The sequence below is a fragment of the Mus caroli genome, unplaced genomic scaffold, assembly GCF_978045245.1.
Source record: "Mus caroli unplaced genomic scaffold, Mus_caroli_1 scaffold_8, whole genome shotgun sequence".
In the NCBI taxonomy this organism is placed as follows: Eukaryota; Metazoa; Chordata; class Mammalia; order Rodentia; family Muridae; genus Mus; species Mus caroli.
In genome coordinates this window covers 19,848,795-19,866,987 of record NW_028227263.1, presented here as the reverse complement: position 1 = coordinate 19,866,987, position 18,193 = coordinate 19,848,795, and the positions used below count along the sequence as shown (strand labels likewise).

The 18,193-nt window shown below is 49.6% G+C and overlaps 1 protein-coding gene across 2 annotated transcripts in view; it reads right to left on the bottom strand.

Moving 5' to 3' along the window:
- Gsg1l (GSG1 like) overlaps nt 1-18,193 on the bottom strand; it is a 199,688-nt gene that overhangs the window by 36,867 nt on the left and 144,628 nt on the right. For both annotated transcript variants that reach the window (XM_021168971.2, XM_029479143.2), the window contains exon 4: nt 2,045-2,156. In XM_021168971.2, coding sequence (XP_021024630.1) covers nt 2,045-2,156 — 112 coding nt within the window. The remainder of the gene's footprint in view (nt 1-2,044; nt 2,157-18,193) is intronic.

Genomic DNA, 18,193 nt, shown 5'->3' with positions numbered 1-18,193 from the left:
GTGCAGTTTTCCTTGGACCCAGCAGATGCTTGAATGGTATGCTACCCACCAACAGAGCTAAGGGGCTGCCGCTCCAGAGCCCCATGAGGCAGAAATGGCCGTCTCCCTTTTACAGCCGACAACACTGAGACACACAGGGGTAAGGAACTTGGCCAGCATCCACATCTAGCAGGGGTTAGGGTCAGCCTTGAACCTGACCTAATGTCTCACTGTTGGCCACCCTCAACTCTGCCTGCTGGGCGGCTCAAAATGCATTAAGACTGGGGTTCACCACACACCTAACCATGGGGATCTTCAAATGTAGCACAGGTGTCCTCCAGAGAATGCTCAGCAGCCTTGAACGCTCAATGTTCCGGGGGCTCAGCCTGGTGATTCCTGAAGCTGGAGGCTGGGGCTTCCTGCCTCAAACCTGGTCTCTTATACCCTGCCTGGAGTGAGCCAAGGAGGTTTAGACCAGAACTGTGACAACTGGCTTCACATTCATTAAGCAAAAGAGATGGCCTCCTTTGGCCTTGGTTTCCTTTGCCCAAGGAATGAGAAATGGTTACCTATCCCTTGGGCCTCTGTGACACGGACGATTGTGTTGGCCATAATCTGAGCCCTGTGGTGGGTGGCTTTAACAAGTTCCGAGGAAGCTGGTACTATGTGGGAGACAGTGTGGGCGAAGGAGCCAGGCCCAAGGGAAACAGGGCCAGGGTCAAAGCCAGCAAACTCAGCTTGGGAGCCCAGTGCTATAATGGGATCCAGGGGCTGCTAAGTGTCCTGGGGTACAGAAAAAAATCTTAGTGCTGCATTAAAGCTGTGTGACCTGGGTTGGCAAGTGTTCTACTCTTTCTGAGCCTTGGTTCCCACTAGGCAACAGGAAGTCACTGTCATGTCAAATCCTGGATGGCAGCAGACTAAGAAGTCTGTGGACTTCTTTAGCTTTAGCATGGAGCACCATGCCTAGAATGCCTGTCACTCATCGTAGCTGAGCACCAGACCACTGGGACTCAGGTCCCTTCTGCTAACAGGGCAGTATTCCCCATTCAGGTTTCTTGAGTTCCCTAAGTATTGACCCTGAGCCCTGTTGGAACTCATGGGACCTGAGCCACCACAGCTGCATCCCCGGCGGCACCATGGAGAACAGCTGCCCTGAGCCACAGTGCCCTCCAATGTTATCTCCAGAGTCCTCGTGGCCCTCTCTACTCCCTACCGAAAGGATGCTCTGGACCACGTGACTCGTGTAGGGCCCAGCAGGTCCTTCGCATTTCCCCAGTATTTAAATCATTGGCTTAAGGATAGTCACCTGACTCTTGCTAAGCCAATGAGAGATTTTGCCAGCAAGGTCAGAAAAGGACCCACCCCACCTCCCACTTCCCATTCCCCATCTTCCCACGCTGCTCGTTGGTTGTAAGGGGCTGTAACAGAAGCGGTGCTTGGCTGCCATCTTTGCCACCACTTTGAGGGAAGCTGCTTGAGACTGAAGCTATGAGAGACAGTGGAAGAGGGAGAGAAAGACTGGGTCTTTGAGGAAATCACCAGATCTCCCGGATCCAGCTGTGACTGGATCCAGCTGTGCCTGAAGCAGACCCTGCAGGGGCTCACACAGCATGGGATCCACCTAGTTGCCACTGGACACCTTGGGACTCATCCCTGGCTCCAGGTTGGCCACAACTGAGCCACAACTCCCAATCCATTCCCCAGCTGCCTTAACCACTTAGAAAAGAGGCATCTGTGTCCATCAGAGGGAAGTTCAGGACCTCAGGTGGCCTCACCTGTGCTTGTGGAGGACACACTGGCCTTGGGGGAAGTTACAGAGTCTCTTTGCTTAGGCTGATTGGGCAGGGGATTTTTTTTTTTTTAACAAACCAGAGTCCCAGCTGGTTGTGTATGCCCACCCTCCACCCCTCACCCCTGTCCACCTCATCCTGGCTTCTGAGTAAGCACCCTTGTTCTAGGCAGCATGGGTTTCTGCCATCCACAAACCACAGGACCCTGACACATCCCGTTGTGTACCCAGCATAACTCAGAGTCTGGTACCTGAAGGTCAAAGGCCACTTACCAGAAGGACCATCCATAGTCCCAGGAATGAGGTCTCCAGTCTTCAGGACCGAGGCTCACGGTGACCTGGAACACCTGTGTGTACATCATGTGTGCGACCATTCCCAGGAGACCTGCGGAGCAGAGCAGGTGTCAGGATCCAGGGAAGGACTTGTCCCATCTCTAGGACACCTCCTGCCCCCAGCCACTTGCCAGCTGAACTGTTAGAATTAGGAAAGAGCATGGAAGGGAGCAGAGGATGGGAGCCAGTGGGGTGGTCCAGAGGATCCAGGCTAGCCCTTTCCAAGTTTAAGCAACGGGTATATGTTAAAAACTGGTTCTGAAGGGTGCCAAAAAGGAAAACTTTGAGTCTGGGAGCCATGTTGTCTGTTTTAAAAACTATTTAACTCGTCCACTTGGCTATGGGAGCTATGTTGACTAATGAGTTTCTCCAATGAGACTTTTAACAATGCAGACAAAGGGTTGGTTTTAGCCTGCAGTTATATGTGCTGACACCTGTGTTAGAAAGACCAAGTGGCACAAGTGGCCTGGGGTATTTTCCAAAGCTCACTGTTTAGGGTCATAAGGTCAATTTCACAAATTTCTTTTTAACACAACCAGTGTTTTGTTTTGTTTTTTAAATGGGATAGTGTATGGTTTGAATCTGAGCTGTCCTCCAAGGACTGTCCCCACTGGTTCAGGTCTTGGATACTTGTTCTCGCTGCAGCTGGTGGTGTTTTTATGGAAACTATGATGCTGTAGGAAGTGGGGCCCAACTGGAGGTGGTAGCTCACAGGGAAGGGCCATTATCCCTGCCTCTCGACCTGTCTGGCTCTCTGCCGCCCAGTCCACCATGATGTGAACAGCCATTACCAGACGCCTGCTCCCATGAGTGAGCTGCACAGCCTGTCGTTGCGACCAGGGTGGAGTTCAACTGTGAGCCAAAAATAAATCCTTTCCCCTTAAACCTAAGGGTTTCTGTTGGGTATTGTCATTATGGTGACACAAAGGTAACCTGGGACACAGGCAAGTGCAGCTGCTTTGTGCAAGTGTTTTGTGGACTGTTTAGCTCTGAGCATGCACAGTGTATGACGTAGGTTGGAAAGCTGTGAGCTGGAGGAGTAGGGGGATGGGTTGTTTTCCATCACACTTTCTCGGTGTAATTTTGTGCTAAGCACTTGACCCCTCTGAGCCTCCAATCCTTCCTCATTCCAAAGATGAAGATTGTGGCAAGTGTGGAGAATCTCAAGGAACCCAAAATAAGGTAGCCTCGGTATCTGATGCCCACCAGGCACAGATCATTCCAACCACCAGGATTATTACAAAACAGCATTTCTCTTGGGGAACAGGTTATAGACCATGTCATCTGAGGCCTCCTGTGTGGTCAGCCTCAAGCTACAGACTCAGACTTAAGGAGGGAGACAATTATGAAGAGGAAGGGGGTAGATGATGAGAGGAAGACAGGAGACCAACATGTCACGGCTCTCAGGTAGCATCCAAGGTAGTTACCTACCAAGGGTGGAGTCGGGGCAGGAACTTGCAGGCAGGAGCTGATGCAGAAGCAATGGATGGATGCAGCTTACTGGCTTGCTCCCCATGTCTTGCACAGCCTGCATTCTCATAGCAGCCAGGACCACCTGACCAGGGGTGGTGCCTCCCACAGTGTGCTTGGGCCCACCCACATCAACCATCAGTCAGGAAAATAACCTACAGACTTGTCTGTCGGCTGAATCAAATGGAGGGGGGCATTGTCTCAATTTAGGATCCCTTTTCCCAGATGACTCCGGATTGTGTCAAATTGATAAAAACAAACCATGAAACAAAATAAAAAACTAAACAGGACAGGCTCAGATTCCGAGTCTCTTGAGTTTTGTTCTTGTTGTGTAGTTTGTTTTATTTTCTTCTGTTTTCTTGTTTTCCATTTTGTTTTTGCCTCACTATTACTATACAAATCAGAATAGCCTGGATTTAATCTTATCCCCCTGAGTTGTTTAGGGGTTTCTACCCCACCTTAGATCATTTAGCTCCGAAATAAAAGGCACAAACCTTTATGTTTATAATAAGCCATAAAAGCACTAGAGCTGGGCAGATATCAACCTCCGATGCTATTTTGTCTACTTCTCTGTCAATAACCCTGAGATACAACCTGCCATTTTCCATCCAGGTTGTTCCTACTCAGACTGGCCAGCTCTCATGGCTATGTTCTTACAATCCACCTCCCCATGGTGTCTTCCTCTCTCTCTCTCCTCCTCGTGGTCTCTGCCTCAGACCCCAAGCTGGGCAACCGAATCCTGCTTACCTCTCTTCTCTCCAGCTACAGGCTGTCAGCATCTTTATTTAACCAATAAAGATTTAACCAGGTTTCATAGCATCACTTAGTGTATGTGAGGATTTCCTTATCCCTGAAGATCTGTTCAAAGGGCAACTAGATCTCAGCAGCCAGTATTTAGCATTACAATACACAGCAGCAGACCAGACCTCAACACACCACATACACACATGCCACATATACACTCACAGACACACCACAGACTCTACACTCTACCTCAAACACTACACACCACCTACATGTACACACACATACATACACAAACACCACATACACTACACATGCCACACAACGCCATAATACAACACACTACACACATATACTCACACACAGTCACACACCACACATACAGCATACACATACTCCACATACACACTCACACATCTCACACACTCATACCAAACAAACACACTCACAAAACCATACATACACCACACCACACACATTCACAAATCATACAAACACACACACATACACACTCACATATCATACAAACACACACACACCCTCACCTGCACACACACACTCACACACAAACCATACACACATCCTCACACTCACACACACACACACACACACACATATCACATACACACACAGAAACCATATATACACTACACCACACATACTCACACACTCACATACATGCAAACCATACATACTCTATACCACACACATTCATAAGCGCGCACACACACATATCACACAAACATCACACACACATACTCACACAAACCATACATACACTATACCACACACTCACACACACATCACACACACACACACACACACACACACCATCTCCCTGTAGCTTGGTATAAGTTCTTACTGTGCTCGGGCTACTAATCCTGAGGCTAGTCTTCTCTGTACACATCTTTCTTTTTTCAGCAGTAAGTTTTGTTTACCAGAGGAGCTTGATTGGCAGGCACCGAGTGCTCGCATCCTCGCCACACCCTCAGTTCAAAGGTCAGTTTCTTTCCTCCGGGTGGGACACGCTTTCCTATGGAGGAGCCATGGTGGGCACACTGCTAGTCACTAAAACTCACAGTGAGCCCCTTGACTCCCGCTTGTGCAGCACAGTCGTGGGGCTGGCAACTCTGTAGTGATGCATGGCCGCCATTCAGTGCCATCCAGAAGAGTTCCAAGTCTCTAAAACCCTCCTGGTGCATCTGCTTCCTCCCAAAGGCCCAAGCAGCCTTACGTTTGTTTCCTGTCTCCTCTCTGGCATTTCCACGTGTGGTAGTGTTGGAGTCCATACTGTGTCTTCCCTGCTGGCTTGTCACCAAGAATTAAGTGTTTCGGTCCTTCCATGTCTTCTCGTGGGTGGAGTGCTCGTTTGTTCTTTTTGTTTTGTTTTGTTTTTTAATTTATTTTTTTAATTAGGTATTTTCTTCATTTACATTTCAAATGCTATCCCTAAAGTCCCCCAGACCCTCCCCCCACACTCGCCTACCCACCCACTCCCACTTCTTGGCCCTGGCGTTCCCCCGTACTGAGGCATATAAAGTTTGCAAGACCAAGGGGCTTCTCTTTCCACTGATGGCCAACTAGGCCATATTCTGATACATATGCAGCTAGAGACATGAGCTCCGGGGGGTATTGGTTACTTCATATTGTTGTTCCATCTATAGGGTTGCAGATCCCTTTAGCTCCTTGGGTACTTTCTCTAGCTCCTCCATTGGGGGCCCTGTGTTTGATCCAATAGCTGACTGTGAGCATCCACTTCTGTGTTTGCCAGGCCCCGGCATAGCCTCACAAGAGACAGCTATATCAGGGTCCTTTCAGCAAAATCTTGCTGGTGTATGCAATGGTGTCAGCGTTTAGAGGCTGATTATGGGATGGATCCCTGGGTATGGCAGTCTCTAGATGATTCATCCTTTCGTCTTAGCTCCAAACTTTGTCTCTGTAACTCCTTCCATGGGTGTTTTGTTCCCAATTCAAAGAAGGGGCAAAGTGTCCACACTCATTTGCTCTTATTTCTGAAGAGATCTCCAAGATCTGGGTGGACCACAGTTTACTTATCCATTTGTGTATAGAAGCACAAGTCAGTTGCTTCGAGGCTTCGGCCATTATGGATAAAGCTGCTTCTGCCTTACACTTCTGCAGCTGACTGAGTCCTCTATTAGCCTTTTCTGCCTTTTGCTTCCTGTGTCTACTTAACACATTCTCTTGTACTTTCCCAAAACCCTTGTAGAAGTTTATTAGTGCATCTAGAGTTCAGCCTGTTGCATGGTGTGAGGGAAGGACCTGATGTCACCTCCTCAGTTATCAGCTCGTCGCTTTGAACCCTAACAGAATGCCTCCTTCTTTCTCCACTGGCTTTGAATGATTCTTTTATGCAGGTTGAGAATTACACACATTCAAAAAATTCAAAATGCTCTAAAATCGCAAACTTCTTCAGTGCTGACAAGCGGCAAGCCTGCCCCTGACTTCATGTGACAAGTCACAGTCAAAACACAGGTGTGAGCATCATATAAAAAAATACTTCCCAACGGTGCCTTAGGCGGAGATAAAGCTAAACCGAACTTCCTGTTTAACCTTGGGTCCCTCCCAAGATACCTAATTTGCATACACAAATACTTCAGGTCAAAAAAGTACTCTAAATATTTCTGGTCCCCAGAATTTCAGATGGGGGGGGGAATGCTCACCCACATTATATAGCTCTGCTCCTATCTCACTTGTGCTCTGTGCCACCAATCCAGACACCCACTGCGCATGTTGTGTCAATACACACTTTAATCATTACACTTTACTGTGGGAGCCATGGCCTGGAAGGAGAAGGCTTTCCCTTGTGTTCCTGCCCAGGGCTCACTTGGTCCAATATTGCTGCCTGTCTCAGAAGCCCCGCCCCCTGGATGAGCCTTCCTGCATCCTACCTCCTGCCTCCCTGAGCCTCTTCCAGTTGATTCCCAAGGGTGTATCCTGCCCTTGCCTAAAGGATTTAAGAGTCACCAGGACTCTCAGGAGTATGATCTCTTGATTTGTAAAATGGGGGCCAGTAGGGTAGCTCACTGAGTGAAAATCCTTTCTACACAGGCCTGATGACCACTGTGGAGGGAGAGCACTAACTACTGAAAGCTGTCATCTGACCCCAACACACCTACACACACACACACTAATAATAAGTAAATATACATTGGTGGTGTGAACAGTAAGAAGCCTATGTGAACATTCAGACGGAAAGGAAACGTTAGTGAGAAGAGTTACACAGTAGATGTGAAGTGTCCCCTGAATGTCTCACATGTTCAGGGGCTGGTCCCCAGATGATGGCCCTGGCCCATTCCAGTGTCTCCTCCACCAGAGACTCTCCACACCATGATGCTCTCTGCTCAAGGGCATGAGCCAAGAGCCTTCCAAGACCATGAGCTAAAGTAGATCTTCCTCCCCTTGAGTTTGTGTCAGATATTTCACCGTAGAGACTTCAAGGTAGTGTCAGGAGCCGGCATTCCTGATGTTAGGGGAGAGGCGGCAGGGCTGTACAAGACCTAATACAGGATCTCCCAGCTATGCACCGAGGCCAGACCCAGCTGCTGGCAAAATAACTCATTTCCACAGGCTTGGTTTAGAATGGTGGTTCTCAACTTGTGGGTTGCGACTCCTTTGGATGTCAAATGACCCACCCACAGGGGTCACACAGATCAGATATCCTGCATATCATTACATTCACAACAGTAGCAAAATTACAGTTACGAAGTAGCAACAAAATGATATTATGGTTGAGGGTCACCACAACATAAAAAATGTATTAAAGGCTCACAGCATTAGGAAGGTTGAGAACCACTGGCTTAGAACAGCATTGATCCATAGAGTGAATTCTACTTATCTCCAAACAGGAAGGGCCACACTTTAAGAAAGCTCAATAAATGAAAGTTGTACATCTCTGAAAGACACAGTGGAACTCTGCACTTTAAAGAGTCTGCTTTGAAAACCAGGCCCATGGCCATGCACGCTAGGAATGCACTCCACCATTGTCTCCACCATTGTGCCTCAAATCAAGTCCACTATCTTTTAAAGAGCACTGCAATTACTGCTCATGGGGTAGTGGGATGGTTAAGGGGAAGGGAGAAGAAAGGAGCCTAGGTAAGAGGCTGGGCTGGACAAGTGACTGAAACCCAGAGTCCCACCAATGCTTATGTCATGTGTTGGAAACGTAACCCCTACATTTGGATCATGGCATTTAGAGGTGTGACTTGTGAGGGTGCTTAAGGTAGATGATGATGTTGGTATAGCAGAGGAAGCTGCCTGTCTTACTCTATCAATACATGATGCCTCCCCCAGGTGCCAGTACACTGTCAGACCCAACACTCTGATGCAAAGTGAACATCAGCATCCTGCTCCCAGGCTTCACGGATCCAGAACCATGCACCAGTTGAACGCCTATTTCATATCAATGTCTAGTCTTGAGTATTTTGTTTCAGCAACAGAAAAAGATGAGGCTTCATGCCAGTAGGGTTTGTTGGTGGGTGGACGTGGGTGTTGGTGGGTGGACATGGGTGTTGGTGGGTGTTGGTGGGTGGACTGGCTGTCTTAAAGTCCAGGCTGGCCTTTGGTTTGAGCGATTGGGCAGATGACAATGCATTTGTTTTTTTTTTGTTTTGTTTTGTTTTGTTTTGTTTTTTTTAAAGATTTATTTATTTATTATATGTAAGTACACTGTAGCTGTCTTCAGACACTCCAGAAGAGTGTGCCAGATCTCGTTACAGATGGTTGTGAGCCACCATCTGTAACCACCATGAATGTGGTTGCTGGGATTTGAACTCTGGACCTTCGGAAGAGCAGTCGGGTGCTCTTACCCACTGAGCCATCTCACCAGCCCCGACAATGCATTTGTTGAGATAGAAAAGCCCAAGAGAGGAAGGGAAGATGTCTAGGTGGGTGGAATCTTTCAGGGGCCATATCTGCTTGAAATGGTTATTTTCTTTTTTTTGTAGATATCGAGTGAGCAGTTAATGTACACTCTGTGGTTGGGAGCTGTCAGAACTGGAAAGGGATCATCAGCATAGAAGAAGAAACGAGGTGACAGCCTGGGAGAGACAGCAGAAAGACTGGAAGAGGGGAGGAGAAGAGGCATCTGGGGCTGAGCAGAGCCACAAGACCAGCCGAGGAAGCTAACCTGGGGACAGGCATGGAAAGAAAACTGGGGTAGCTTGGGGTCGAGGGGAAAGGGCACTCAAGAGAGTAGATATCAGAAGAAAGGTGAACAGGATAGTAGAGTTACCCATGTGGCCAACCAGAGACCACAGGTCGCCATGACAGACTCCCACTGGAGTATTGTGTGGGGATGGGTTCTCAGAGGGCATGGATTGAGAATAATTGAATTGGAAATGATAGAGGAAGCTCCAGGCTCAGGGTCTCAGAGTAGTAGGCAGGGGAGAGACTGTGCAAAAGGGTAGAGGTCAAGTGGGAGATGGAGCTTCTGGTCTACCTCCTACTTAGATGATCAGGTAATAGCAGTGGGGTAGGGTGGGGTGTGTGCATCTGGTGCACGGAAACTCAAGGCCAATCCTAGAAGCCAAACAGAAGGTGTCAAAACAGATGAGAGAGGGTCCTAGAATCCAGTAGCTAGCTGGCAACTTAGATGCTCTACCCAAAGGGTACAAGGGAACGGGAACTTGAGTGAGTAAGATTTGAGTTGAATGGTGTTGTGTGCTTTCTTGGGGAGTTGGTTTCTAGTTACCCATTCAGAGAGCATTGACCGACATAAGAAATGGTTTCCACCCAAGTCTGGGTTACTTTCAGGAGTGTGGGTGACTCTTGCACCTAGACCACTGAGAAGCTCAGACAGCGTGGACAACGATCTTCTGATGCTGCAAGATGACCTCTGTTTCCCTCAACCTTCCACCCATCCCCACCCACTTTAACTCTTGCCCCCCCCCCTCAGGCCCTGTGTAGTCAGGCCAGGCTTTATGTAAGTGGATGGCAAGAAAGTGGCTGGGACCTCAGGTGAGGCTCTCAGGATCCTCCTCCTCCCATGAGGAAACATGAACAGGCCAGATCTTGTAAAGGTCTTCCTCAGATAACCACAGGCTCTGACTGAGCTCCATGACAAGCTCCCATTCTCCTCACCACAGAGCAAGGGTGAGTTAAGGTCACTAGCCATGAGTGAGGCTAGGCAGGCAAATGGGGCATCGGAGGATGGAGGATGGAGGAGATGTGAAATAGTCTTTCCAGATGTAGAAAAGTGCAGACAAGCTGAAAGCATATGGGGTTTTCCAGCACATTCTTTGGGTCCTGAGCTCATGAGTTAAAGCCAGCCCAGATAAGCAAGGCTGGGAGATGCAAGTGGAGAGAATGGTGGACCTAACCACTCAGGATTTGACACACAGCATTTCCCAAATCCTGTTTTGTCCCATTGTGGGGGAGGGGAGGGAAAGGGCTGCTCCCTAGTCATCCCGAGACCTAGCAGATCTGAACCCAGGTGACCCATTCTCAGGACACACCCTCTGATCTGGAGACTGCCCCTGCACAGGGTGAGGTCTTGGGGCAGTGGCAGCGACCTAGTTTCCAAGCCTTGGCTACTTTGGCTCAGCTCTCTTTGCAGGGCTGAATATCTTGCATGATTGCCATGCTCCGTTTAATGGCACGATCGTAGAGGTAGCTGATTAATTAGCTTATAATAAGGTTTGTTATTAAAGATGTTATTAAAGTCTCGGTTATTACAGAGAACACTTGGGGAGCATTCGTGTCTAAATAAATATTCTTGCATACATTGGGAGGTGATCTAGAGCTGCTAGCAATCCCAGAAACCTGAGAACCAAGAAGAGCATTTAGGGACGCACTGGAGCTGGAAGCAGATTCAAGAGGGCAGGATGGGGGCAATGGCAAGCCCTGCTGGGGAACCTGGCAGGTCATGCAGCCTGTCACTGAACCTGTACTGTCTGCCTGCTGGCTGCTAGACTTTTCCTTACCTTTCCTTTTTTTTTTTTATGGGAAATTAACTTTATTCATGGGCAGCCTCGAGTGCATTGCCAGGCAGGTCATCTTGAGATGAGAGAGCTGAGAGGCCACAGATGAAATTAAAATGTTCAAATCACGTGCTTATGGAGTAATGCAATAACGCAGCTGACGAGGGGGATGGGGAGCAGAGCTGGAGGAGGGGGATGGGGAGAGTGGAGTGCGTAGGGGTGTGTGTGTGTGTGTGTGTGTGTGTGTGTGTGTGTGTGATCTTGGTCTCGGTAACTTCTCCCCTCCACCCTTCCCTGGCTGGAATACTGAGTACCAGCACCAAGCACACACAGGGGTTCTATGGGGTACTGTTGGAGGAACACAGTAGGACTTTACCAATTTACCATCGCTGTGACTAACCTGAAACTTCCATCTGTATTTCATGGCCAAAGGACACTGACTCCCCAGTGTACAGCTGGGTTCACTCTCAGCCTCAGTTTCCCCTTTGTCACACAGCCAAATTGATTTGTTAATTGTCCCCTCTGTTCTAAATGGCTCCTATAGCTCAGGGTCAGCCTAGAGAAAAGCCTGTGACCAATGTCTCCTCCTCTATGGTCTGCCCTGAGCTCAGCCCAGTCTGTCCTAGTCAGCTAGGATGGAGCAGAGTGGACAGAGGGGCAGGACACTGTAGGGAAACTGCTCAGTAGTCTCCTTTCACCCTTTTCCTTCCTGTTTCCCTTTCACTTTCCTACCCTCCCTCTCCCTCTAGTGCCTCTCCAGTAGCCAAGGCTGCCCTTCAACTCCTGATCCTCTGTCCATCCTCTGCCTCTAAAGTGCTAGGATCTCAGGTTGCCATGCCTGGTTTGTTTGTTTGTTTGTTTGTTTGTAAAAGATGCTTCATAAGGCAAACTCACATGGCAGCTCCCCCCCCCCCTTCATCCCCCACTCCTTGGCTTTTTTGACACAGACTCTCACTCTCTAGCCTAGGATGGCCTCAGCTACAGGCACGACCCACCCCAATGAGCAGTGTGCATCTTGCCATTCCTCTACACTCCAAGTAAGTATGCCTCAGAGTCCTTGGGGCTGGAAGCACCAGGCCTTCTCTCTGAGCAGGAGGCATGGACTACGGGTGGATATATGGGCTTGCCTCAAAATGGAATGGGGACTTCTGTGTCAAGGCAGTCAAAACAGGAGGTCCAGGGTTGTAGAGTGAGAAGCCCCTACAGTGGGTACCATCCAAGCTGAGGGTCTGAAAGAAGCAGGGGAGAGGCTAGGCTGCAGCTTCCAGGCAAAGTGGAGCTGAGATGGGGCTTGGGTAGGGCATGCCAGGAGTGAGAGATGCTGGAGGGGAAAATAGGATCCTTCATGGAAAGTTCGAAGCCATCGGGGGTTTGGACTTGATTCTGAGATCCTGTGATCTCAGCATGGGGAATCATGTTCCTGCTGCAAGATATACTTGGCTTGTTTGTTTGGGCAGTGGTGGGACCCAGAGCTTCATGCATGGCCCCACACTCTGCCACTGAGCTGCACCCCAAACCCAGATGTGCTTCTTAGAAGTCTCCTCTGACTGCCTAGTAGGGAAGGGATTAGAAGAAAAAGCAGGCTGGAAGCCATCGGGGAGGGCTGCTGTCCTCTCTCGGGAGGTGGTTAGTCCCTTTGGGAACTGAGAAGCAGGAGGTGGACCAGACTGCCCTGGCAAGTCTCAGAGGTGGGGTACAGCAACAGGGAGGGTCAGAGCAACCAGAAGTAAATGAGGAGCAACTGGCTAGAGCGAGTAGCCTTCCCTGTTAGAACCCTGTTAGTAGCCTTCCCTGTTAGAGCTGGGGTGGTTCAGCAGGGCTGTAGAAAAGGCTGCTCTGCACAAATCTGAGATATCCAGATGCCATCCCCATAGGGACCAATGTCTGGGGCAGAGGGGCAGAGGGCCAGGGAGACGGCCCTGCAGACCATCCCCATGCCTGTGCTGGCAGTGTTTAAAAGCAGCCCAGACCTATTTTTAAAGAATGAGCTATTTTTAGCCTCTCTGTGGAGAACCCGCAGCCTCTCTTGGTAGCATATTTCAGAGTTGAGAAAGTTCCTTCTTACATATAACCTAAATCTTTCCAGCTCCAATTTGAGCTAATTTCTCGCTCTGCCCTCTGAGGATGAGGGCTCGAGCTGGCTGGCATCTTCTCCAGAGTGTGACAATTAGTGGGACGCCCTCCACCCAGCCCGCTCAGCAGAGACTGTCGGCTCTCTCTGCCCTTCTCCACAGGTCTAATCTCAGACCACTTGAGTCATTAGCACTGCTCTTGTGTGGATCCTGCCTTTTAAAGTGAAGTGGCCCAAATCGGAGGTGGCATTTAACAGGGACCTTCCAATGTCACGCAGTGGGTTTCCTGGGCTCCCGGCAGCCTGTGTACTCCACCGACCCCCATCCAGCCTGAGGCTATGGAGGAGCTCAGGCCTTGCGGGTGAGGTCCATAGGGGTCCTGGGGGTCTCGGTGACTCAGGGTAAGTATGTAGGGGGTGATTTTTAATATTAACAAATATGTCTCTCATCCAGTATCTCCTGGTAGCCCATGCCCTCCTCACTGGGCAGCTAGATATAAAACATTCATGGCCTCGGGGCTCAGCTGCAGGAGAGGCAGAAAACAAGAGGCAAATTGTGGCTTTGGGGATTTCAAAAGCCTGCACCGAGGAAACAGGACAGGCAGAATACATAATCAAACAGCTTTCTCCTCCACCAGGTAAAAGGAGGTAGAGGGATTGAGGAGTGGGGGGAGGAAACAGAAGGAAAGGGGAAGAGGGAAGAGATGAGAAACTAAGACAAGGGAGGAGAAAGATGATGAATGAGAGGAGGAGAGAGAGGAGAGAGAGGAGGGTGGGGCTAAGGAAAAGAGGGGGAGGAGCAAGGAGAAGAAAGAGGGACACAGAGAGGAGGAGGTGGAGCAAAGGAGGCAATGGGGGAGGGGAAGAGATGACAAGGAGGCAGGAGAGGAGGAGGTGTGGGGAGGGAGTGCCAGAGAGCAGGGGAGAAAAGGATGGGGGCCAAGAGAATGTAGAGTTGGTAAGAGTCAGGGTTTCCGAAAGGCTTGGCTTCCCTTCAGGTACCTCCATTCCACCCCTCCCACAGTCAGCCCCTCAGACACACATTCTCTAGTCAGGACCTCCCGGATCCTGTCTATTCTTGCATGTCTATCCCAGGAACTCACTGGCCAAAGCCATAGATACTAGGTGCCTCCAGGGGAAATGACCTCTGGTCCTTGTCTCAAGAACCATGACCTCAGAATCACTCCCAGGGGCTCTCAAACAGTGTGCAGTTCTAAAAGCATCTCTGGTCCATAGGCTGGAGCCAATGCAGAGTGCATGGTGACACCAGAGCTCAGTGGATGGTCCTGCCTGGTCTCAGTGCCCCAGGGCTCTCTGCCTGCCCTGTGGGACTAAAAGATCTGGGGTCTGGAGGATCCAGAGAATTACTACAGGAGTTGGGACTTTTGAGAGCAGGAAGAGGGTACTATGAACAGTCACCTCCATGCCAGGGGAAAGTGAGGAACTGGCAGTACTTGGGACGTGGGGTCTTGTCTACAAGGATAAATCCTCCTCTGCTGAGAGGGTGCCCCTGGCTCAGTGGTTAAGAGCACAGGCTGCTCTTACAGAGGACCAGCATCTTAGCATCCACTTGGTGACTCACAACCACCTTAATTCTGGTCCCAGGGGATCATGTGCCTTCTCAGACCTTTCTGAGCATCAGGCATACACACATGCTGCCCAGGCATACATTCAGGAGAAACACTCATACACACAAAATAATATACAATTAAAATGAAAAGAAACATTTTTAAAAGATCCATCAAGGGCCTGGAATTTAGGAGCAGGGACCTGGTGTCCTGGGTTCTTTTCCTGGGCCAGGAAAGCATCTCCAGGTGTTTCTGCAGAGCCTGGAGGCAGAGGCCCTAAGCTGGTCAGAATTGTCCCATGCATACACACCTGCTTGGCTCCAGCTGCTTATGGGCTGGGATCTATAAACCTCAGCACTACACACATTGAGTGATGTTGGCTGTGGGTCTGCCCTGAGTATTGCAGGCTGTTTTGTGGCATCCCAGGCTCTCCCCATTAGTTGCAGTGGTTAACTGAAGCACAGCACCCAAAGGCACCTGGGTATGATGTACATACACATACTGTCGGCATAACATGTCTGCAGACATTGCCGAATGTCCTAGAGGGGGGAGTCCCCCATTATCATGTACAACACCAGTTTTCAGTGACAATGCTTGGTGTTGTCTTCCTCCCTCCACTGCCAGGGACACTGATGGTTTCCCAGCAAGATCTAGGGTTCCCTTTCTGAGAAAATCTCAGCTGCATTGAAATTGAGTCACTTAGACAAAGATGCTAAGTCAGTGGAAGTGAGTTTGGCCTATGGCAGTGGTGACAGTTCTTGGGAGAGTGTCTGGGGAGGGAGATGAGGGGCACTCCAGAAGCAAGGGCTGCAGCAGCCCTCTAGAACATTAAGACACACTCTAGAAGTGTGACCTACCTGTGAGTGACAAGCCTGAGAATCCCGAGGCAGAGCACCCAGAGGGCAAAGGTTCAAAGCCAGCTTTCCTTCAGCATCATTAGGGACAATGCTTGTGTGTGTGTGTGTGTGTGTGTGTGTGTGTGTGTGTGACACCAGAGGAAGGGGATGGCTTGACTTTGTTGATCATGGCAACTGAGTGTGAACACTTCAACCAGATGTGTGATTCACACCTGCAGTCCCAGTATTTGGACACCAGAGGCAGGGGACTCTTGAGTTTAAGATCAGCCTGGGCTTGGGCTACATAACAACCTACATGACCAGCCTGGACTAAGCAGCAAGCAAGTCTCCAAAACAAAAGCAAAGCCAGAGAATGCAGCCTGCTAGAAATACCTCCTGGGAGGCACGGGGGCCTCTGGAACCTGCGTGGGACCCTGCCCAGGCTTCCTTCTGGGCTCTCTCATCTCTTTCTCTGTCACTCTTGCCTGTCCCTCTCTTATCTGTCTCTGTTCTACCTCTCAGGATGTCTCTTTGATTCTCTCTCTGATTTTTTCCTCTCTATCTTCCTCAGTATTCTGCCACCCCCCAGGCCCCCCAGCTCATCTGCCCATAAGATAAACAAGCCAAAGACTGTTCCCATTTGCAGCTCCACACTGGATTCTCTCCCCTTCTCCCACTTTGCCCATAGGCAGTGCTGCATGCACAAGGACACATCCACAACAGGTTGAGGGTGAACACGACGATGTCTTCCCCCTGCCCATTGCAGCCTCGCTGCCAGCCCTTCCATCCCTCTGTCCCTGGCATCAGGTGAATAGCATGCCCTGCTCTGGACTTCCGATCAGGAAACTGCTTGCACACAAGGAAAACGAGGGGGCAGGCTACTGTCTTGCAGCTCGCCACAGACAGCCTGCAATAATACCCTCAATTCTCAAGCATAGTTTGCAAAACACTCCAACCATCCCACACAGTCCTTGTCTTGGCCCAGGCAAACTGAGATGGCCACAGGCTATTGGACAGATAACACTAAAGCCCAGAGAGAAAAACATCCGACCCAGGCAGCACAGCACAAAAGGAACTGTGTATTTGAGCACAGGCATGATCAACCCTGAGTCCAGATGTCAACCTCAGGCACTAACCATGTCCAGGGAATGAGTTTCAGACTCCCAGGCCTGTCAAAGTCTTATAGTGCCAGATAGGCAATTTATGACTTGGCTCTATCCAGAGTGCGGAACCCGGGAGACAGAGCTCTTCCTTCGAGGCAGAGCACCTTCTGTTCTGTGTCTGACACCACCAGCCGCCACCTTTCCAGGGACAAATAGCAGACTAGCCTGTGCTTACTCCTCATCTCAAAATAGCTGATGGGAGTTGGCGGCTTCTGGAAGAGCAGACCACAGAGGCCATGGATGAGGAGAGTTGTCCCTGAGTGTAGACTTTCTATCAAGAAACATGTCCTCGGGGTCTTCTGAGAGCTCTTGGACTCCAGGGCCATCTGAGGGGAGATGGGATGGGATGAGAGAAGGCAGGCCCGAGAAGACAAACAGCTTCTGGAGTGGAGGTGGGGGAAGATGACTGAGTGAGGACAGAGGAAAGGGACAGAAAGGACGCTTTACACAGCTAGCACGGGGGCTGTCCCTACAGAGGGGACTTTGGCAATGGCTATAAAGGTGACACCATTTCCTTAGAGTTACCAGCTCCAGCTCTTGGGTTATGTCCTGAGATACACTTCATCCATGGGCAGATATATACTCAAGGGTGAGTGTTACAGTATTTAGAAACCCCTAAAAATCCACCATGAGGGGCTGACTAAGCTATGTCAATGGAGATGTCTATAGTCAGTCCTGATCTTGGCTCTCACCCCTCTGGCCTTCGTGTTACCCTTAGACAGCCTGAGGCATAACTCTGCCTAAGGACTTTTGTACCTACTTCCTCATTACTAGAGAGAGTCTTCTCTGGTGTCCATATCTTGCTACTCCTCTGTGTCATGGCATGTCTAGGGCATTTGGAGGTTGTGTTCCATGGGCTTTGAAAAAGCCCTTGGAGACGTGGCCACGTTAACAAAACCACTGAGCCCAGGGAAACCAGCATCCTAGGAAACTCTCACCTGCTTCCAAGATGACTCAAACTAGAGGGATAGTGGACAGGCTAGTTTATGTCAACTTGACATAAACTAGAGTCATCTGAGAGAAGAAAATCCCAACTGAGAAAATGCCTCCATAAAATCAGGCCGTAGGCAAACCTGTAGGACATTTGCTCAACTAGTGATTGATGTGGGAGGGCCAGCCCATTGTGGGTGGGGCCGATCCTGACTGGTAGTCCTGGGTCCTGTAGGAATATAAGCTGAGCAAAGCCAATAAGCATCACTCCTTCATCAACTCCTGCCTCGATTTCCCTCAGTGGACTATTTAGGATTCAGGATATGTAAGTCAAAGAAACCCTTTCTTTCCCAAGCAGCTTTTGGTCAT